This window comes from Squalius cephalus (genome assembly GCF_949319135.1).
Source record: "Squalius cephalus genome assembly, chromosome: 20".
NCBI classification, from domain to species: Eukaryota; Metazoa; Chordata; class Actinopteri; order Cypriniformes; family Leuciscidae; genus Squalius; species Squalius cephalus.
In genome coordinates, this window is record NC_137141.1 from 9832201 (window position 1) to 9853570 (window position 21370).

General features: G+C 39.3%; 1 protein-coding gene across 2 annotated transcripts in view; it reads right to left on the reverse strand.

The window, feature by feature from the left end:
* Positions 1–980: 980 nt before the first annotated feature.
* LOC307147917 (chloride intracellular channel protein 5-like) overlaps positions 981–21370 on the reverse strand; it is a 26182-nt gene continuing 5792 nt past the window's right edge. Inside the window, exons 1-6 of one of the 2 annotated variants that reach the window (XM_079853014.1) lie at positions 11469–11707; positions 8990–9099; positions 3403–3528; positions 3212–3318; positions 2810–2988; positions 981–1910 (exon numbers count right to left, since the gene is read on the reverse strand). In XM_079853014.1, the coding sequence (XP_079709140.1) occupies positions 1746–1910; positions 2810–2988; positions 3212–3318; positions 3403–3528; positions 8990–9099; positions 11469–11519 (738 nt within the window). In that variant the 5' untranslated portion in view covers positions 11520–11707 and the 3' untranslated portion in view covers positions 981–1745. Of the gene's footprint in view, positions 1911–2809; positions 2989–3211; positions 3319–3402; positions 3529–8989; positions 9100–11468; positions 11708–18359; positions 18584–21370 lie in introns of those variants that run through there. The other variant, XM_079853015.1, reaches the window with a different exon arrangement.

The following is a 21370-nucleotide window of genomic DNA, read 5'->3' on the forward strand; positions in this document are numbered from 1 at the left end:
ACTATCTCACAAAAGGATACAAAGACAGGAGCTTCATTAAACGCGAATATCCGATCACGATACACATTTTTGTATTGAAAATAGAAGCTATTTTCTGATTTGAATTCCATCGTAGCGGAGGGACAAGTCGAATGTCTGTGGTAATCGACGACATGTCTTGAGTTTTTTTCACCTTGAAATATTCATCTTGCAGTATAACACGTGTGTGACCAAACAAAAGAGGCATCACAAGCTTTATAAAAATATAATATATATATTTCTTATAAGAAACCATGAGAGTTCAAATATTTGAAAATTCCAGGCAGGGCCTAAACATGTGCCTATTTTGTGTGATGGCTTTAATTTGATAATAGAAACAGATTAATCTTATGTTTCTATCATGTTATATGTTTGGCAGCAGTTATTCTAACCCTAATTGATGGAGTGTGTAAATTTTCATTTCTTAAACAAACCTGTAGGAAGACACATCATGGCCATATTCCAGGATGACAATGTCAAGATTCATCAGGCTCAAACTGTTAAAGAATGGTTGGGAGAAGCATGAAGAATCATTTTCACACATGAATTAGTGGAAATAATGTTGATGGAACCTCTTGATGGAAATAAATGTTGTGATGTTTCCATCAAGAGGTGCATCAATCTTTGGTCAAGATCTTGTATTGAGAATGCAAGAGTCCAGGACTCTGTAAAGTCTCTTCCAACACATCCCAAAGACTTTCAATGAATTTAAGGTTCATGTTTGAAAATGATTCTTCATGCTCCTCCCAACCATTTTTTCACAGTTTGAGTCTGATGAATCATTGTCCTTCTGGAATATGGTCATGATGTGTCTTCCTACATGGTTGCTTGAGAAATGAAAAGCTACACACTCCATCAATTAGGTTTAGAAGAGCTGCTGCCAGACATATAACATGATAGAAACATAATAATCACGGCAATAATGAAGCATTTCCATACCAACAGCGGCAAACCAAACCAAACGAGCAGTGTATATCTTCTGCAGAATTAAGCCAATTTAAATAGCTGTTTTATTCATTTCACCACTAGGTGGGGCTGTGTGCCTAAATAGAATTGTTTTCAAGCCAATTCTAAAGAAATATAAATCTTTCATGTTCACTTTTTTTCTCCATCAGAAATTTACAAACATTAACCATAATATGCAGCTTTGAAACAATCTGAATTGTCAAAAGCACTATATAAATAAAGGTAACTTGACTTGATAATAAATACTAAGGTTACATATAGTACTCTCAGATAAAGCACAAATTTATATCAGGCTACTGTTTCAAAAGCTAGCAAAAATAATTTATGCAACACAAAAACGCAAAGGGCTTTAAATGAATAGAATCACCATCCCACCCTGAAAAGTTGTAGAAACAGTGGCACAGTGTTTTTTCTAGACCGTCATAGATAGCGGCACTAATAGAGCAGTTTATGTCACTTACAGTCAGTAAACATAATGGCAATAGTAATGGAAGTACCAACCCGATCTCACGGCAATTCGTACGTATTATTGCGAGGTGGCAAATTCGTACGAATTCATACGACCTCACTCGTACGAATTTGCACGAATTGGCCGTAAGATAGCATTGGAAGTACTCACAAGCATGATGAGGGCAAGTAACAGTTTAGAATATCACAGGACTGAGCCAATATGGCAAATTCTGCTCAAGAACTGCTGAAGGAAAAACACTTTCTCTTTCACTAGTTTTGCATATGATTATTAGAGTCATTGCTTGGTGCGTTCATTTGCCAGGCCGCTTGGCCACGTCCTGATAGGCCAGTTCAATCTCTCTGTCTGCCGCACAGGTGTTGGTGAATTCATCACGTGCATAGGCGTTCTGCATGTACCTCCAAAATCCAGTCAACTCTGATGGAATTTCAAAGTTACGGAATTTCTTAGAAACCACCTGCATGAATGTGGGAAGAAAAAAAAAGATGAAATTAAACAACTGACACTGCAAGTTTATATTCCGAACAAATCATCCTAAAAGTATTTTAATAAATGTCAGGTTTGGGCAAGTTGTCACATGTGTTTAAGTTATATGTTGTAATTTTATGGAAATTCATCATCATTTGCTGTATATCTTTGCATGTTGCTTTGCTTCATGAATTGTTTTAATTTATCCATTAAATAGAATTGTATGTGTACCTGTAGATATGATGTGCACTGCAAAAAATATATTAATAATCATTTCTACTCAGTACTTTTGACTTGTTTTACAATACAAATATCTAAACATTCTTAAATCAAGATACATTTACTTGTGGTGCAAAATAACTTGTGATAGTCTTGTTTTCTGAGAAAGTATGAAAATTAAGTGAGTTTATGCTTAAAACAAGAAAACAATGTCTGCCAATGCAGAAAAATAGTAAATAGTAAAGTAAATTTGTCTTCATTGGCAGATAGAAAACACAACTTTATTTTGCTTCTATCTTGATCTTTAGATCTTTAGAATCTTTAGATATTTTATTGAAAAACAAATCAAAAATACAGTGTGGAAGATGACTGCTTTTAATTTAGACAGTTTTTCATATTTCAGAAAAGGTAATCTTCTCAAATCAGTGTTAATAAATTAACAGGATCCCATTGTGACAACTTACCCCATACAGTATACGAAGTGTGACAACTTGCCCCTCTGTATCTTTCATTCCTGGCAATAATGGTGGGAATGTTCAAAAGACTTTTAACTTTGAAAAAATTGGATTCAGTTCAATAAAAAGACACTCCTAGAGCGTTTCAGGAATCACCAGTATTTTATCTTGCACTAAGTGATCAATTACACCAGATGTCCCAGCGGTACGTCACCTTCACTACGTGCAGTTTAGGGAGGAGGTTGCAGTCTGAGAGCGTTAATTCATTGCCGTCCAAGTACTTTCGGTTGGAGAACTTCTCCCCCGTACCATCGGCATCAATCTCATCCGGGAGAGGGGAGTTAAGGAAGTTGTCCAGTTTCTTCAGAGCTTTCAGAAGCGCCTTCTCCAGACCTACACAGCCAAAAGTTTGATATGTGCTTGAGCTAAATGTTTTTATCTGAAGAAATATAGTGACTTTAAGTCAAGACAATCCCTGTAAAGGCCTAGCGGAATGTGAATGAGCTTTGGATAACATGTGGCTCCATATTTTTCCGTTGACAGCAGAGCATGCATAAAGAGCTGTAGATATTCCTTCAACCTGTCTAATAAGTTACAGAGCAGACGTTAAACTCACTTGCGTTGGCTTCTGGCTTTGTGTTCTTGATGTAGGCTGAGAACTTTGCAAAGATGTCATTTCCTGCTGTATTTGACTCCTTGTTCTTTGCAACCAGTTTTGGATACCTTTGGAAGAGAAAGAAAATAAATAACAACGCTGTTCACATTACATAAACAATCAATCCATCTATCAGCATCCTGTCAACCTACTTGGGAGGTGCTAGCATCTCTTCCAAGTATTCCTCGATTTTGTTGATGTCTGTTCGCACCTCTCCATTGAAGGTAAGGAATGGCGGGGGAGTTCCAGGAGCGAGATTATGAAGATCAGCTGGTTTCCTTGAAGAATAATGAAAAACTTTAGATTTTTCTGATTTTGATCATTACACAATGTAGAAGAGAATGTCATTTCTGCAGACCATTTAAAAAAGCACTTTTCTTCGCAATGTTAATGCATTTCCCATTAAAACAGGATAACTTCCAAGGGGGCCTCAAGATGACTTAAACGTTTTAAAATAAAATAAAACAAGCAAATAAAATAAGCTAAAATAACTCAAACAATTCAAAACACTGTACTGTGCTCAATAGTTTTACACATACAGAGCACAACAATGGTCTTTCATTAAAGAGACACAACTTCTTTAAATGATAAAATAGTTTTGGTTGATACAATATGACACTTTTGGGTGTGGCCAAGGTGAAACAGAAAACCCTTTGACATTAGATTTTCATTTCTAACTTAAGGTTATAAGGTTGCTCACTAAATGTAATCAAATATTATTGTGACAGTTTCTGTTTTTGTTTGCTGAGGAATGAAATGCAAAGAATATATATATTTTTGTTAGTTTTCTTGAAAGGTGTTTAAATAATGCTGGCCCTCTTTGGCTGAATGTGTAAGTGGGGCAGTGTGATTCGGGTAAAGTGGGTGACCTTCAACCTTCAGTAATTATACTAAAATTCATCAAATAAATGTACATTCACTGGTTATTTTATAGTTAGTATAATTTCTTTTTTTAGAAACAGAAATGAGTGCGTAGTCAGGAAATTAAAGTCTGAGATGGAAGGAAGGAAAGAAAGAGCAGAAAGGAAGGTATAAGACCTATTTAATATGTGGAGTGAGGGAAAGATGAGAGGAGCAACATTTAGATGCAGAGTATAAAGCTTTAAAATATGGACACAATCACTTGCTCTCTGTTCGCCTGGGTTTTGACTTCTCGCCTGCCTGATTTTCCTCCTTGAGTTCCCCTTGGACCAGACGCTTTACAGACTGATTATCTGGTTTTTGACTATTGCATGGCCTGCGGTCTATTCTCTCTTCTATTGGGTTTAGCCCGGCCCTGAGCTCTACGGCTCGTCACCAATTATTTTAGCTTAATTAATAAAGATTGTATTGAGCATGTCAGATGGATCTTTGCTTCAAGGAGCGGTCTTCAGTGGGTCTTGAGCTGCTTCTCTTCCTCCTCATCAGCCGTATGAGTGTGCTATTTACCTTCCCAGCACCTCTCCTCCTCACGGATGCCTTTTCTCCTTGTCTGCTCCTGAACGGACATTAAAAACAGGTACCCCCCTCCTCTTATGTCTACAGCCTTCGAGGTCCTGCAAGGTTCTTCACGAAATTGAACTTAGACAATGCTTAGCATCTTGTTTTGGATGAGGGAGGGGGATGAGTGGAAGACAGCTTTTAGTACCCCTACGGGGCATTTTGAATATTTGGTGCTATCGATATTTAGCCTGTCCAATACCCCGGGCCCGGCCGTCTTCCAAGCACTCATCAATAACAAACTGAAAGACATGATCAATAAATTCGTCTTTGTGTACCTGGATGACATCTCAATTTTTCCTCACTTATTTCAGGTGCACATCCAACATGTCAGGCGAGTTCTACAGCAGCTGTTAGAGAACCAGTCGTTTGTGAAGGTTGAGAAGTGTACCTTTAATGCTCAGTTGGTTCCGTACTTGGGGTCCATCATCTCAGTGGAGGGGATTGGGCCCTGCAATGGTAAGAGCTGTCTCTGACTGGCCGGTGCCTTTCTCTCATAAAGCACTTCAATTCTTTCCAGTAGGCAATCCGTGGTGGAGTTGGACGCATCAGAGGTGGGTGTCAGAGCAGTTCTTTCTCAAAAATCCCCTCATGATAATAAGTTGCATCCGTGTGCTTATTATTCACACGTCACTCTCCCACAGAACATAATTACGTCATCAGCATCAGAGAGCTGCTGGTGGTGCGTCAGGTTTTGGAGGAGTGGTGTCACTGACTGGAGGGATCCGATCCGAAATCGTACTTACAGGGGTGGAAATCAACCCGCGGAAATTTTTTTAGTCGGCTACTTAACTCAAAAGTAGCTCAATTCTGGCAACACTGCTGATGATGTGGCTCTTCCTGATACTATTCTGCCTTCAGGGCGAGTGGTGGGGGCTGTCACCTGGGGTGTCGAGGGCCAGGTCAGGCGAGCCCTAGTCAAGTCAAGGTGCCTGAGGGGTGCCGGCGGGTCTGGTTTTTTTGTGTCTGAAAGGGTCCGCACTGCCGTCTTGCAGTGGGATCACTACTCCAGACTAACGTGCCACCCTGGTGTGAGGAGGTCGCTGGTAGCCATCCGTCAACGTTTTTGGTGGCAGGCCATACCTGAGGACATCCATCGGTTTGTGGGTGCTTGCAAAGTTTTGTGTTCAAAACAAGTCTTCCCATCAACCTACCGTTGGTCTGCTGCACCCTTCCCATTCCTTCCCGCCCCGGTCACATATTGCCCTGGATTTTGTTACCAGTCTTCATCCATCCAGCAGCAGTACTATGATCCTTACCGTGATTGATCGCTTTTCAAAAATAGTCCACTTCATTCCCCTTCCCAAACTCCCCTCAGCTAGGGAGACAGCCCGGGTGGTCGCTGACTACGTCTTCTGGATTCACTTCCTTCCGGAGGATGTGGTGTCTGACAGGGGGCCCAGTTCGTGTCCCACTTTTGGAGGGAGTTCTGTCAGCAGCTGGGTCCATCCACAGATGAATGGCCAGACCAAACGTGCAAACCAGGATCTCAAGCAGATGCTCTGATGTCTGGCCACCCAAAACCAGGGTTTCTGGCCAGGTTTGACCTGGAGTCAGCAGCTTACTTGGGCTGAGTATACCCATAACTCCTTGCCGGTGTTCTCAACTGGGTTTCCCCCATTCTTGTGTTGTCTCAGTTATCAGCCTCCTCTGTTTCCTTCCCAGGGTGCAGAGGCTGCTGTCCCCTTGGTCCAGGCATGTATCCAGTAGTGTGTCATACCTGGAGGAGGACCAGTTGGTCCAGTCCAAGGGGCTATAATAAAAGAGCTGCCGACCGCTGCCGAAACTGTAGCACTCAGGTAAATTTGTGGGCAGAAGGTGTGGCTTTTCACCAAGCACTTAAGCTGCCACCCAGGTTCATTGGGCCATACCCCATCTTTAAGGTCATGAGTCCGGTGACAGTGCAGCTTCAGTGCACCCTCTTCGTCATGTCCACCCTGTCTTTCATGTTCCTTGTGTAAAGACAATGTTTTTTTTCATTGTTAGGTGGATTCTCGATTCCAGATGCTGTGGACGGGGCTTCCAGTATCTAGTGGATTGGGAGGAATACGGCCCGAAAGAGAGATGTTGGGTCCCAGCTCGAGACATTCTGGACCGCTCGCTCATCACAGAATTCTATCACCATCATTCTCCTCTGACCAGGGGTGCGCCTGGTGGTGTCCCTAGAAGGTGGGAACTGTCAGGACTCGGGTTTGATCAGTCCCTTTTCTCTGGCACTACTCTTTGTTTTTGTTTTCTTCCTGCACGTGGTGGCCGTTCTCAGCTGATTGCGCTCTGCAATCAGCTCACTCTATCCTGCTCATGAGTTTCTTTCACGAGAGCTTTCTCTTTTGTGTCTCTGTCATTTGCCCAGTTCTTCCTTTTGGATTCTCGGACTGTTTGAACTCCTTGATCAGCGGACTGCCCATCCCAGTCTCGACTTTAAGAATCAATTAGTGACTCGTACTTCTGAAATTCTCCCCTGCTTTGGTTGCCGATCTTTAACTAACACTGCCTGTCACATATCACAGACCTGGATTAATTCTCTGTTTGTTCGCCGTTAGCCTGGGGTTGACTTTCGCACTTGCCTGATTCTCCTTCTCCTCCCTTGGAAGAGACGCTTTATGGACTGATTATCTTGTTTTTGACTATTGCCTGGTCTGCAATTTATTCTCTCTTCTATTGGGCTGAGCCCGGCCCTGAGCTCTACGGTTCGGTACAAGTTATTTGTGCTTAATTAATAAAGATTGTTTTTACTGAGCATCTCTCTACTTTTGGGTCCTTCGTTACCGGAAATCTGACAACGTCAAACTTTTTTTAATCATGAATATAGGAGATTGCGTTACCATGGAAATTATACTTTTAATGGGCCCCTCCCCCTAGTGGGCAGTGTCATAATGTGTCAAAATTGATTTTAATGTTTTCTAATCTTGACAAAACACATATCAAGTGTATAAGATTTAAGATTCAATATTTGGTGAAAGTTTTGTGATAGAAGGGATATTGTGACAGAAATGTATTGATTTGTTGCAAGAGCACGTTATTTAGTAATATATACTGTATATTAACAGCAACCCTAGGGCTGGGTATTGATACAGATGTCCCAATTTGAGTAGAATCCAATTTGCAAGATCTCAATTCGATTCTCAATTCAGTTCAATAAATAATTTTCCTTACCACAAAAAAAAAAAAAAAAAAAAAAAAATTGTATAAAATAGTTAGTTTTTGCATTTATGCATTTATTATTGTACTGTCCCCCACACTTTTTAAAACAAAGTTACACCACTGTATCTAACTAATATAAATTTGAAATATTATTAAAGACAAGTAAACTGTCATTAATAAAATAAGAACAAATAATCAAACTGCAAGCAAATGCACACACACACACACACACACACACACACACAAAATACAATAGAACAAAGATACAAATTAAATAAACAGTGCTTTTCTGGTTTTACTAGATTTAACAGAAGTTTTCAGTTAGACCTACAGAAATTTAATAAAGTAATCAAATGTAAGACAACGCTGCATATTCTGAATAAATTAAATATAGATTAATCCTTTTTAAAGTTACAAAAGTTATTCAGTCAAGAGCAGTGAGTGATTTTCTCTTTGTCTTTTGTTGTTTGATCAACTTTAAAAACACAGATGGCAGCAGGAATATTAGGTTATTGTCACTTTAAGACTAATGCACGGATCCAATATACTGATACTGTCCATATGCGTTGTCTTTCTCAACTGTTAACATTACTTAAGACATAACAGACTATGTTTGCGTTCAAGTGCAAGAAGACGAGAAAGACAACTCAATAGGTATTCATGTGCTGTCTGAGAACGAAGCTGCTTTCTGGGCGCATTGTTCAGATTGGCAAGGCTTAGAACATGGTGCAAATGATAATCTTTTGTGACCATGCAGCACTGGCCTGATCGGGACAGTGACAGTTCCATCTGTCCGGAACGTCTGTCACGCTGAAAGGCGCACCTGCATCTGTCATGTTAAGCACTGAATGAATGACAGGCTCCCCATTGTAACATCGCACAAGGTAAATAAGGGGATGACATCTTGTGGAGAAGACTAGTAATAAGATTCACATTAATCTGATATATTATGTTCAGTGTTTGCGCAAATAAATACGGAAAAAATATCTATTCAAGGCTTTTGAGGATAGGACATCGAACTGACCGCATTTTAAAAAAAAAACGAATAATTGAAAAATCTTTTTTTTTGCCCAGCACTAAAAAAACTATTTTAAAAAACAATTGATATTTCATTACCTTTTCAGATCGACAGTGGTGACGTTAAACACGACTCCCTTTAGCCACAGGATCATAAAAAGCCTTTGAGAGAAAGGACAGTTTCCGATACTTTCACCATCACTGCCAGCCTGAGGAACACAAACCAGACTCAATACATTCACATCATATACAGTAAGATATATGAATATAATAATCATGACACATAACAAAGTACAATAGTACTGTACCGGTATTTTTGCAGGCAGGATACATTTGTGAAAAAAAGTTTTTTTTGCAAATGAGCAATATAAAAAATTCTTGCAATGATTTATGTATAAAAATGTGTATAAAATATAAATTTTTAGATGTATATTAGGGTTAAAAGTTATTTTTTAAATAAAATATTTCCTGTATCATAAATCGATGAACTTTTGCTTAAAAACAATGAAAAAGGCCCTAATTCCTCTAAGTTTAAAAAAAGATCACTACAGATATAAAATTGGAACAACCATAACAAACATTACTGCTTATAAGTAGCACTTTCTAGAACTGTTTAGAACTTTCTGGAACTTTCTAGAACAATTCAAATCTTGGTATACATATGAGGGACAGAGAGAGGGGGAAGCTGTTTGAGCAAACAACTCAGCTTGATACTTTTTTTATATTTTTTTCAGTAGCAATTTATAATGTCACACAAGATAAGTGATTCTACCTTACAGAAGAACAAGGCTATCTGGACCAATAACCTAGTGTGATTTCAGCAATCACATACAAGGAGAAGTGTAGAAGTGTGCCTTTAGTTTAGAAGAATCTTCACTGAGAAAAGTGCAGAATGCCCCTCCAAATGCACATTTTTGGAAGGTTCCAGTTTCTTGTAGCAGAAATCAAAGGAAGAAAGGAGCGAATAGTGGATATTTCCAAGTCACAAAAATATGGAAGAATATATTGAACTGGAAAATTCGATTTATACTTCAATAATTAGTGCAAACGTGAGATTATTAAACCCCTGAAAGTCATTCACCTTTCAGTACATGATTTGTAATCTTCAAAACAATAGTACACAATACAAAGAACCAATGCGATTCGGTGCCAATTTTCCATATCTGAAATTAGAAGATCAAGCTATCCAATAGCGTCCTTAAACTGGGCCAGTAACCTGAGCCGGACATCAGATCGGTGCTCGAGCTGAATTATACATGGAAATTCCATTACCTGCCCCATTAGCCCACAGCAAAGGGGTTTTGGGTCATACTGTACCTGTCAACAGAAGTTGGTTAGACATCGTCCTAGCCGCCTAAATTAATGTGTTTATCACTTGCTAGGATAAAATGCAAAGAGATTAGTTTTCAAACACCCTTCTGAGTTAAACGCTCAACGCTTGATTGGCTCAGATCGAATGTCCAACGTATTGCTGATGTTACACCTGTGGTTATGTTCACACACGAGACATTTACTGTATGTGATTGTGAAGTTTTTTTTTGATTCTGACATTACTCAATCCACCCAACTTTATACCTTCCCATTGGATAAAAGATCTTCAGAGCAAGGACTAAATATAATTTTAACATTAAAATAAGTTATTGGATTTCTGAGTGGCCCGGCTCTTCTATGAACATTTTAACGTGTCCGTAGTTAAAGCTGGTTACCAGGGCATTTCTATGCTGTTGCTATGGTGTTTAGAGTGCTTTTTTGCATGTTGCTATATGTGGTTAAAAGAATGTTCTAGGTGGTTACCTACTGGCTCAGTTAAAAACAGCACTTCTAAATCTCTGTGATCAGTAACATTTTTGTGCTTGATTTATTGTCTAGATCACAGTAAACTAACAGGACACAACAAGAAGACACATGATTTAAGGAATCATTAATGTCTGTAACACAGTATGTGAAAGTTTAAAACTAAGAGTTAGGGGTTTTGTCAATTCACTAAGCAAATAAGCAACTTGGCAAACATCACAAATAAGGACATTATTCAGCAACTCAATCAAGCAGTAAACACATGCCAGTCAAAGTTTTTCTGTCTCTATTAGCTCTATTTATAACTTTGACTCATGCAATGAGACGCCACATGGAATAAGTACAGTATCTGACCTTATGATGGGTCTTTGATTTATAAATGCTTTTTGTCTTTCTCAACTTTTGTATTCTTTTCTCTCTTTCAGCAATTTCAAATGTTCTCTAAATGTCACCACATCTGCAAAATGTAATGCAAAACAAACCACAGTAAGCAGCAGAAGTTCCCTTCAGCCCTTCAGAGGAATAAGAGCATGAGGTGTTGATAGAAAGAAAGAAATAATTCAAGAAGAGCCCAGAGTTTCTGCCTTGAAATGTTACCTGCCCCCTTTTGAGTCCAATCCTGGGCCAAACGCCCATCTTAACCTCAACCGCGGCCAAGACACTTGTCAGATTGCTTACAACTGGTTTTCAAAGGTAATGCTGCCATTGATTCCTGACATCTGACTACTGATTAAGTGCACAAAACACAGTAAAAGAGCTCATTAAAGGTTATCTTCATGCTTACCTTCACAAAAAGCTCAATATCAGGATCTTTGTCCTCCTCATTTGAGGTCATATCGCTTAAGCTCACTCAGATTCAGAGTCTGACAGAGAATGGTGAATATGAAACCTCCTTTTCCTTGGATGTGAGTTTGCTTTCAGGAAAGAGTCTTGTATGTGTCCAGCAGGGTGTTGTGATATGGTCTCAGCGCTGTAACAGGTTGGTGGCTGTGCTGTCGTTGTTTTGATTTGGCCCCTGTGGTCAGCTGTCAGTGAGAGACGCTCCAACGGTCACAGGAGGGACAAAAATAGCCTCCACGCGGCGTAGGAGCAAAAGGGAGGAGTTCAGTGTCACCTACACCATCATCTGGTTTCCAACTCACTGTAGCTCGGGTCCTTTATAGAAATATGATGAATCATATTCCACACCTTCCTTTCAAAACTTGAGTCACGAAATAATGACCTCTCGCAGCGCTGGTGTGAAAATCTAAATGGGGCTTAGGAATGACTCAAGGGTCATTCTGTCAAATCAACCACATTTCAGAAACTTTTAAAATATATTAAATGCCATGGATGAATATTTACTTGGTAATAAACTATTGTGTAGAGGGGTCAAAATGACTAGGCCTATTTTCATATGTGATTTGGAACCAAATTACAGGTGGAAGAAAATGACTTTAGCAAGATGGCAGCATCACTACTTTATTTTTACACAGAGATTGGTAGGTCTGTTGGTAAAATCTGTTGACTTTAGCAATCCTTGTTGCATTGTGTATGCATGGAGACAGTTCAAAAATGGGAAAAAGCACTTTTTCCTCCAAAGTTTATTATGCCTATAACTCAAGAAGTATACCTTTTTAGATTTTCTTTCGGAGTCTGCATTTTTATGACCCTTTTCAATTCCAGAGAAATGGGGATCTCAATGTGGCTCTGTGAATACATTGTTAAATTTTAATGTTAATTTTAGGGACCTCTGTTTAGGGTTGCCAGGTTTGTGTAACAAAACTAGCCCAATGGCCAATCAAAAATAGCCCAAAAATAGACCAATCGCCATATCGCAAAATATGGCACTCCCATTCCTAAAATACATATTTTACAGTGACTGTTATGCACATTGAAAACCACTAAATAGCCGAGTAGTGATCATAAACAGAGCTTAAAGGCTCCCTCCCAGCGACCCTCCTTCACAAAGCTTAACATCTAGCACAGTTTTATCACTGGTAGAACGTAAAATATTTCAATACAAGCATTTTAGTGAAATATCATTTATGTAATGTCAAACCTTTTACTCGTGGGGGTAAAAATCAACCCTCAGCAAAGAGGCCCAATTCTGTGGGAAAACCCAGTACTTTTAAGTCATACAAAATGTTTTCTCCATGCTAATTTTTGTTCCTTTTTGTACTTTTTTCTCAATGTCTTTGAATCAGCTGGTGTTTAGGTGACAAACACACTGCAATGGCATTCTTACATTTTTAACTGTGGCATACAAGTGTCCTAGTAATTTTTAAGGGGTCAGTCTCTGTCTCTCAGACCCCAGTAATGCTCATAATCAACTGGCGGTTCTTAACGGATGGTGTTTAGTGTGGCTGGGTTATGGGTAAAACATTCCAGTAAGTTCTCTCTAAATATAGAGCTGTAACCTCCCTGAACACTCATTTACACATGATTACTGACCTCAGGACTGTACAGTAACAGTCACACACTAAACTGTTGCTCTGTATTCAACACCAACTAACCAGATAAGTATTTGTGGTACGTCATATTAGACTACGCAGATTATAAAATTCTAACAAGACTATATATACACACTATTACACACTACATACACTGCCTGGCCAAAAATAAAAATAAAGTTGCTGTTTGGATTTAAATGCTTAAGATTCTATGATTGGATAGTTATTGCAGTGATTATTATGTTACAGGATCTCACAAAAGCAACCATTTTAGTTTATCTTCTCAAGGGACAATACTATAGAAATGAAACTTGGATATATTTTAGAGTAGTCAATGTGCAGCTTGTATAGCAGTATATACAGTGAGGAAAATAAGTATTTGAACACCCTGCTATTTTGCAAGTTCTCCCACTTAGAAATCATGGAGGGGTCTGAAATTGTCATCGTAGGTGCATGTCCACTGTGAGAGACATAATCTAAAAAAATTAAATCCAGAAATCACAATGTATGGTTTTTTAACTATTTATTTGTATGATACAGCTGCAAATAAGTATTTGAACACCTGAGAAAATCAATGTTAATATTTGGTACAGTAGCCTTTGTTTGCAATTACAGAGGTCAAACGTTTCCTGTAGTTTTTCACCAGGTTTGCACACACTGCAGGAGGGATTTTGGCCCACTCCTCCACACAGATCTTCTCTAGATCAGTCAGGTTTCTGGGCTGTCGCTGAGAAACACGGAGTTTGAGCTCCCTCCAAAGATTCTCTATTGGGTTTAGGTCTGGAGACTGGCTAGGCCACGCCAGAACCTTGATATGCTTCTTACAGAGCCACTCCTTGGTTATCCTGGCTGTGTGCTTCGGGTCATTGTCATGTTGGAAGACCCAGCCTCGACCGATCTTCAATGCTCTAACTGAGGGAAGGAGGTTGTTCCCCAAAATCTTGCAATACATGGCCCCGGTCATCCTCTCCTTAATACAGTGCAGTCGCCCTGTCCCATGTGCAGAAAAACACCCCCAAAGCATGATGCTACCACCCCCATGCTTCACAGTAGGGATGGTGTTCTTGGGATGGTACTCATCATTCTTCTTCCTCCAAACACGTTTAGTGGAATTATGACCAAAAAGTTCTATTTTGGTCTCATCTGACCAAATGACTTTCTCCCATGACTCCTCTGGATCATCCAAATGGTCATTGGCAAACTTAAGACGGGCCTTGACATGTGCTGGTTTAAGCAGGGGAACCTTCCGTGCCATGCATGATTTCAAACCATGACGTCTTAGTGTATTACCAACAGTAACCTTGGAAACGGTGGTCCCAGCTCTTTTCAGGTCATTGACCAGCTCCTCCCGTGTAGTTCTGGGCTGATTTCTCACCTTTCTTAGGATCATTGAGACCCCACGAGGTGAGATCTTGCATGGAGCCCCAGTCCGAGGGAGATTGACAGTCATGTTTAGCTTCTTCCATTTTCTAATGATTGCTCCAGCAGTGGACCTTTTTTCACCAAGCTGCTTGGCAATTTCCCCGTAGCCCTTTCCAGCCTTGTAGAGGTGTACAATTTTGTCTCTAGTGTCTTTGGACAGCTCTTTGGTCTTGGCCATGTTAGTAGTTGGATTCTTACTGATTGTATGGGGTGGACAGGTGTCTTTATGCAGCTAACGACCTCAAACAGGTGCATCTAATTTAGGATAATAAATGGAGTGGAGGTGGACATTTTAAAGGTAGACTAACAGGTCTTTGAGGGTCAGAATTCTAGCTGATAGACAGGTGTTCAAATATTTATTTGCAGCTGTATCATACAAATAAATAGTTAAAAAATCATATATTGTGATTTCTGGATTTTTTTTTTAGATTATGTCTCTCACAGTGGACATGCACCTACGATGACAATTTCAGACCCCTCCATGATTTCCAAGTGGGAGAACTTGCAAAATAGCAGGGTGTTCAAATACTTATTTTCCTCACTGTATTTACTGTCCTCTGAAAATAACTCAATATACAGCCATTATTGTCAAAATAACTGGCAACAAAATGAGTACACCCTAAGTGATAATAGCTGTACGTCGTTTAACCATGCAAAGCCACATGTCCTATTCATCATGTTCATGTTTTTGTCTGCTTGACAGGACCATACAAATTTGTATATCTTATATTAGATCAGTTCAAATTTGTGCTTTGAGTATAATTCTCTCATATTGACCACTGGATGTTCAACATGGCACCTCATGGCAAACAACTCTCTAAGGATTTGAGAATTAGAATGGTTGCTCTCCACAAAGATGGCCTAGGCTATAAGAAGATTGGCAACACCCTGAAACTGAGTTACAGTGTTAGTCATACAGAGGTTTTCCAAGACGGGTTCCACTTGGAACAGGCCTTGCAAGGGCCAATCAAAGAAGTTGAGTCCTCGTGCTGTGTTTCAGGTGCAGAAGCTGGCTTCAAAAAACAGACGCATGAGTCCTGCCAGAAGCGGAAGGTCGGCTTGTCAGGGCTCAGACCATACGCCACACACTGCAACGAGTTGGTTTGCGTGGCCGTCGTCCCAGAAGGAAGCCTCTTCTGAAGCTGGCTCACAAGAAAGCCTGCAAACAGTTTGCTAGATGTAGAAAAAACAGTTCTTTTAAACCATAATAATATTTCACAATATTAGTTTTTACTGTATTTTTGGGAAAAAAAAATCAATGTAGCCTTTATGAGCATAACAGATTCCTTCAAAACATTTTTTTTAAACTATATATATATAGTGTTTTATATATAGTATATAGGGTGATAGTGCATTACTGATAATTATTGCTGATAATCCACCAATAGGCAAGTATCAGCTGATTAATTAACATCAATTCTGTACATAAAAACCTTGAAACATCAACTGATTGTCTTCACAATAGTGTCATGATATACAGTGAGTACAGTAACCTGTAGTTGTACAATAACATGAAGTGAGACCTCTAGTGGTTGCTTGACATCTACAAAGAACTGCTCATACCTGATCACCATAACAGTCACACTACAAAAACAAACACTCTTTAAATATCTGAAATAGATATTTTATTTGATGTTGATGACAAATGTCGTCATTGTGAGAGTGAGAAAAGGTTCCATTTAGTTCTTGCTTTGCATAGATTCACAAAGATTCAGAAAACTCTGAACATACGACCACACATATTTGACAGCCAAATACAACACAAGCAATGTTGATTTCCTTCGTTTCAGTAACCTTCCTTTTCAGTAACTAAAGACTGATGCAAAAATCATTTTTGACCATTGCTAAATGTACAGACAAAACAGCACGAAATAGTTTTATGAAATGACGAGCCTTGGAAAACTTTTTAAATAAAAACTCTGATTTGTGCAGCTTTTCAATGTCCTTTTAAGACAACAGTATTAAACCCAGCATTAAAAGTCAAAAATCACAAATTATAAAGCAATATCCTTTTGCTATTTTCCACTAAAATGAGCAACGCCATTTAAAAAGGAACGACTAACTAAACAGGAAAAATAAAATCTCTTAAATAAACTCACTCATTTTGAAGCATGAAATAATTTTTCATTTTTAAAGCAGCAGCGGATTCCCTTCCCCCAAATCTGAACACACAGCTTATAGTGCAACAAGCAAAACTAACTTTACAGTGTATTTACACATACAACAATCTCTGAGAAAAATTCAACAATGCTCAAGATTATTCTACTTTACAAGAAAACATTCGATCTTCAGGTAAAAAGCCCTCTTAAACCCTACAGAAATATTCCTCAGTAGGGATTCATGAACAAATGTGAGACTGATCATTCCTTTATAGACAGAGCAACACTGAGATCTAGTTGCATTTGATCTAAATGTATCTCTTATGCAAAGAAAAAAACACAAAGCAACCTCTAAAAAAAAAGAAATAAATATTCAAATTGAGCTGGTTGTGTATTCCCTGGCATGCAAAAACAGATGTAATCTGACTTAATAAATAAAGTTTCACTACAGGCAATATCAGTACGGGCATTTTCAAGTAACCTCAGTATCTTGTTTACAAACCTTAAAAGGATAGTTCACCCAAAAATGACAATTCTGTCACCCTTATGTTGTTCCAAACCTGTATGAGTTTCTTTCTTCTGTTGAACACAAACAAAGATATTTTAAAGAACGTTGGTGACCGGACAGTTGATGGACTCCATTGACTTCCATAGTAATGTTTTTCATACAAAGGCTACCGTCAACTGTCTGGTCACCATCATTCTTCAAAATATCTTCTTTTGTGTTCAACAGAAGAAAGAAACTCGTGCAGATTTGGGACAACTTGAGGGTGAGTGCATTCTTGGGTGAACTATCCCTTTAAACACACACACAAAAAAACATAGACAGACCATAGCTAGTTCATAATTATTATTGCTTATGTTCTGCGTTTCTTAAAAGCATGGTAAGCCTAAGGAGATCACAGAAACCATTGCATTACACCCTATGGTCTACTTACTGTAGGCTTATGATGCTTTTGGGAAGTGCAGACCAGTTCAAGAGTATAAACCATGGTGTACCTCAGTAACCTGAATGGTAGCATATAATATGCATAGTTATAAAGCAACATTTATATGCTTAAGATAATGCAAAAAAAGCATTATTGGAAGTTGCACTATTGAATCATTCCGAAATCTGTGTTAAACGTGACGACAGCATGCTTGTGCGTGTTAGGTTAGGAAATGATCTAACACATTCGAAATATATTTAGTTGTTTTTGTTTTTTTTTGTAAATATTGGTGTTGGCCAGAGATCTCATAACCTGGTTAAGAACGAAGCACTAAACACTTTAAAACTAAAGTATTTCTAGCTCAACAGCTGATGTTGAAGACATGTTTTGTCATGTTGTTTAGTACTAATGATGACTACTCCTTATTGTGCCTACAGTGTATTTTACAGGTTCTACAAGAGTTGAATTTCTCCCTTAGTTTCGATATGATTGTCATCTCTGCACCATTTCAGCATTTAAAGGAACAGTTCACCAGAAAATAAAAAAGGCAGCCATCATTTACTCAACCTCATTTTTTCCCAAACCTGTCAGACTTTTTCCATGTGTGGGTGAACTGTTCCTTTAACATTTTGCATACAGCACTTCATTCAAGTAAAGGTTCATCATCAGCGTCGTCGTCATCTAACTCCAAGCGGGCGAATGGACGTGAAGACGAGGCATCTCTGTTCTTCATCAGCTTGAATAGGCAGGTGAAGATGGTCAGGATTATTAAAACACCAATGACGATGCCCACCGCTAATGCTAGCTCTCCGCACTGCTCGTTGACTAGCGCACAGCGCACGTGAGCGAAGCTGCCATTGTTGGGCTTTGGAGAGATGCCAACGAGGTGGCACATGAGTGGGTAGAGATCCACACTGTTAAAGCTCGACATCTTGTAGCCTTTACGGAACGCGGGCCCATGGGCGGCCAGGAAGGGGTGCATGCTGGAAAGTGTATTGTCATAGCCATGATCGCCCACTGCAAAAGACAAGAAACAGATGAAAAACACTTAAAGTGCCACTATAGTGCTTTTTCAGATATTAACTTTTATCTAGTGTGTAATATAGCAGTTTGTGAATGTAAAAGGTCTGCAAAGTTTCAAAGATCAGCGTGCACAATAAATGGAGTTATTGGCTGTGTCTGAAATCGCCCCCTGTACCCTTAAATACTGGCACTATTTGACGGGACGGCCATTTGTAGTGGTGTCCGAAGCTATAGTGGACATTATCGAGTGCACTCATTCAATCCCACAATGCACCGCAATAACGAGTGTACAACTGATGTACGTCTAGAGAATACCCATAATGCAATGTGACGGTCGCGCAGAATAAATTCCCTGAATCATCTATCCATCCAATTCCCGGTAACACTTTACAATAAGGTTCATTAGTTAACATTAGTTAATGCATTAACTAACATGAACTAACAATGAGCAAAACATTTGTTATAGTATTTATTAATCTTTGTTAATGTTAGTTAATAAAAATACAGCTGTTCATTGTTTGTTCATGTTAGTTCACAGTGCATTAACTAATGTTCACATTAATATTAACTAAGATTAATAAATGCTGTAGATGTATTGTTAACTAAGGTAGTTAAAGGGGCATTCCACCCATTTGAACATTGTTTTTTATTTAAAGTGGGTCATATATGTAGTCGAAATGTAAAATAAATTTTGAATTTGGTGCCTTCGTGACCGAGGAAAGACAAAAAATAACTTCAGGACGCATTTGTATGAAAGACAACAACTCCCACAATGCACCACATTGCACAGCTCCGCAAGCCACTCCCACTAATCCAGAAAGCGCATATCTGCCTATAAGAGAAATCACTCTTCCGTCTACAAGGCTAGCTACTACCAGAGCTTGAAATTCATTTCACATTCACACAAAATGTCTAGTTAGTTGGCGAACTCATTAGTGCATTACTCCTCGTTTGTATTTCTTTCGAAAAGGTGAATTATTGCATGGTACCTGGATGTTCAGTCAGAACATATGCGGTGCGAAACTAGGATAGTTCTCAACACAAACGTCCGTGTCCTCGTCTGATTCAGAGATTTCGTCTAGGAGAAATTGTCATCGTTGAAATTCTTTGCCGCAGACGGACTCTATCTCTGTGTTCGTAGTTGCATCTTACAGTCTATGAGTTGCATAGTGAGATCACCGGCGCCACCAGTCCGCCCTAACTCGAGCCAGTCCGGGCTCCTCGTCCGCGGCAGGCAGGTCTTCTGCCTCGGCTGCTCTTCGCTATAATGCGGCTTGTAAAGGTAGCCACAAACACCTGATTCAAGCATTAGACTTCCGAAATCCTCTTCTTCTATATCATATTGAGCACTCTCCTCCGCTATTGTCATTACTTTACATCTGTCTCCACAGCGCCTGTTAGCTTAGCTTCAAACAAGATGGAGGATATTGCTTTCAGTTTCAGAGAGTAAAGTCCCACCCACTGATCTGTAATAGGTCTGTAGCGTGAGCGGGTCCCGCCCCCTGGGAAAGATGAGGAACTAGTACTTGTAGTCTCAACAGGAATCCCCCCCTCTTACACTTCCTCCTACAATGACGCAAAATGACGATTTTTGCGTCATTGTAGGAGGAAGTGTAAAAGGTAAATAACGGATTTCTCCCGTCTCAGGGGAAAATGAGAGAGTGTTGCACGACCATTCAATAGTATGACTGGGTTTCTAACAATGCAAAGCTTAATGAAAATGGGTGGAGTGTCCCTTTAACTAATGAACCTTATTGTAAAGTGTTACCCACTTTCCAAACCGCTGGTCCAATGTGGCTACAGTGTAATATCATTCAGGTAAAAATTCCTTTGAAATTGTTTACTTAAGGTTTAAACATGCTAGTTTCCATGACAGAGTTCAAGATAGATCTTTTCATTACTGGAGCTGCCAGTTTGCTAAGTTTCAAATGATTACAGTATTAAACAGCACAAACTATGCAAAAGCGGCAGTCCTTCCGGCGCACTCAGTGTCCGAAATCGATCACTTGTTTTCATTCCCTCCTTCAAGTGCATTATATTAGTGGAGTAATGTAGGGAATTGAGAGTGAGAGTATAGGGGGTGATTAACAACACAGCCATTGTCTCTCAAAAGAAAGAGCCGATTCTGAACTGCCTGAAACTAGTCATCAGCAATTATAGTCTTGCTTCCTGCTCGAACATACATAGGTTTGTAACAAATTTGCATAATGCCAGCCTATGGTCTTCAATGGATGCCCGTGAACAATGTCTATTTTGAGTTGTAGCTGAAACTGGAAGAGTTGGTTTTGTGTTGTCGACATGTCGAGAAGACGCTGTGTTCTGGCCTGCGAAAGCAAATCCACTTTGATGCACTTCCAAAGGATGAGGACTCGCGCTCAAATTTATATGTTAAAACCGACACCATTGTTACTTTTCATATCATTGTGTATACAAGTGCTGAGGAAGAGCTAAAATTCAGATAAGGTAAAGTGTTTTTCATTTCCGACACATGCTGTAAGCGGGTAGACCAGTCACAACAGACTGGGCCGTCTGACCAATCAGAGCAGAGGAGGCTCTCGGAAAGTAGGGGTTTAGAGAGACTGGATCTTTGGTTGAACCGTTTCAGACACTGTGAGAAAAGAGGTGATGCCCAGTATTTTTGCAAATGAAAGTGTTTTTTTGACCTTGGAAACCCATTGTAGGAGACCTCCAAAACAAATTTAGAAACCTTTAAAATGGCATAATAAGGTGTCAACGCAAACTTGCCACAATAACAATGCAATAAGTGATGCTTGCCTTTGC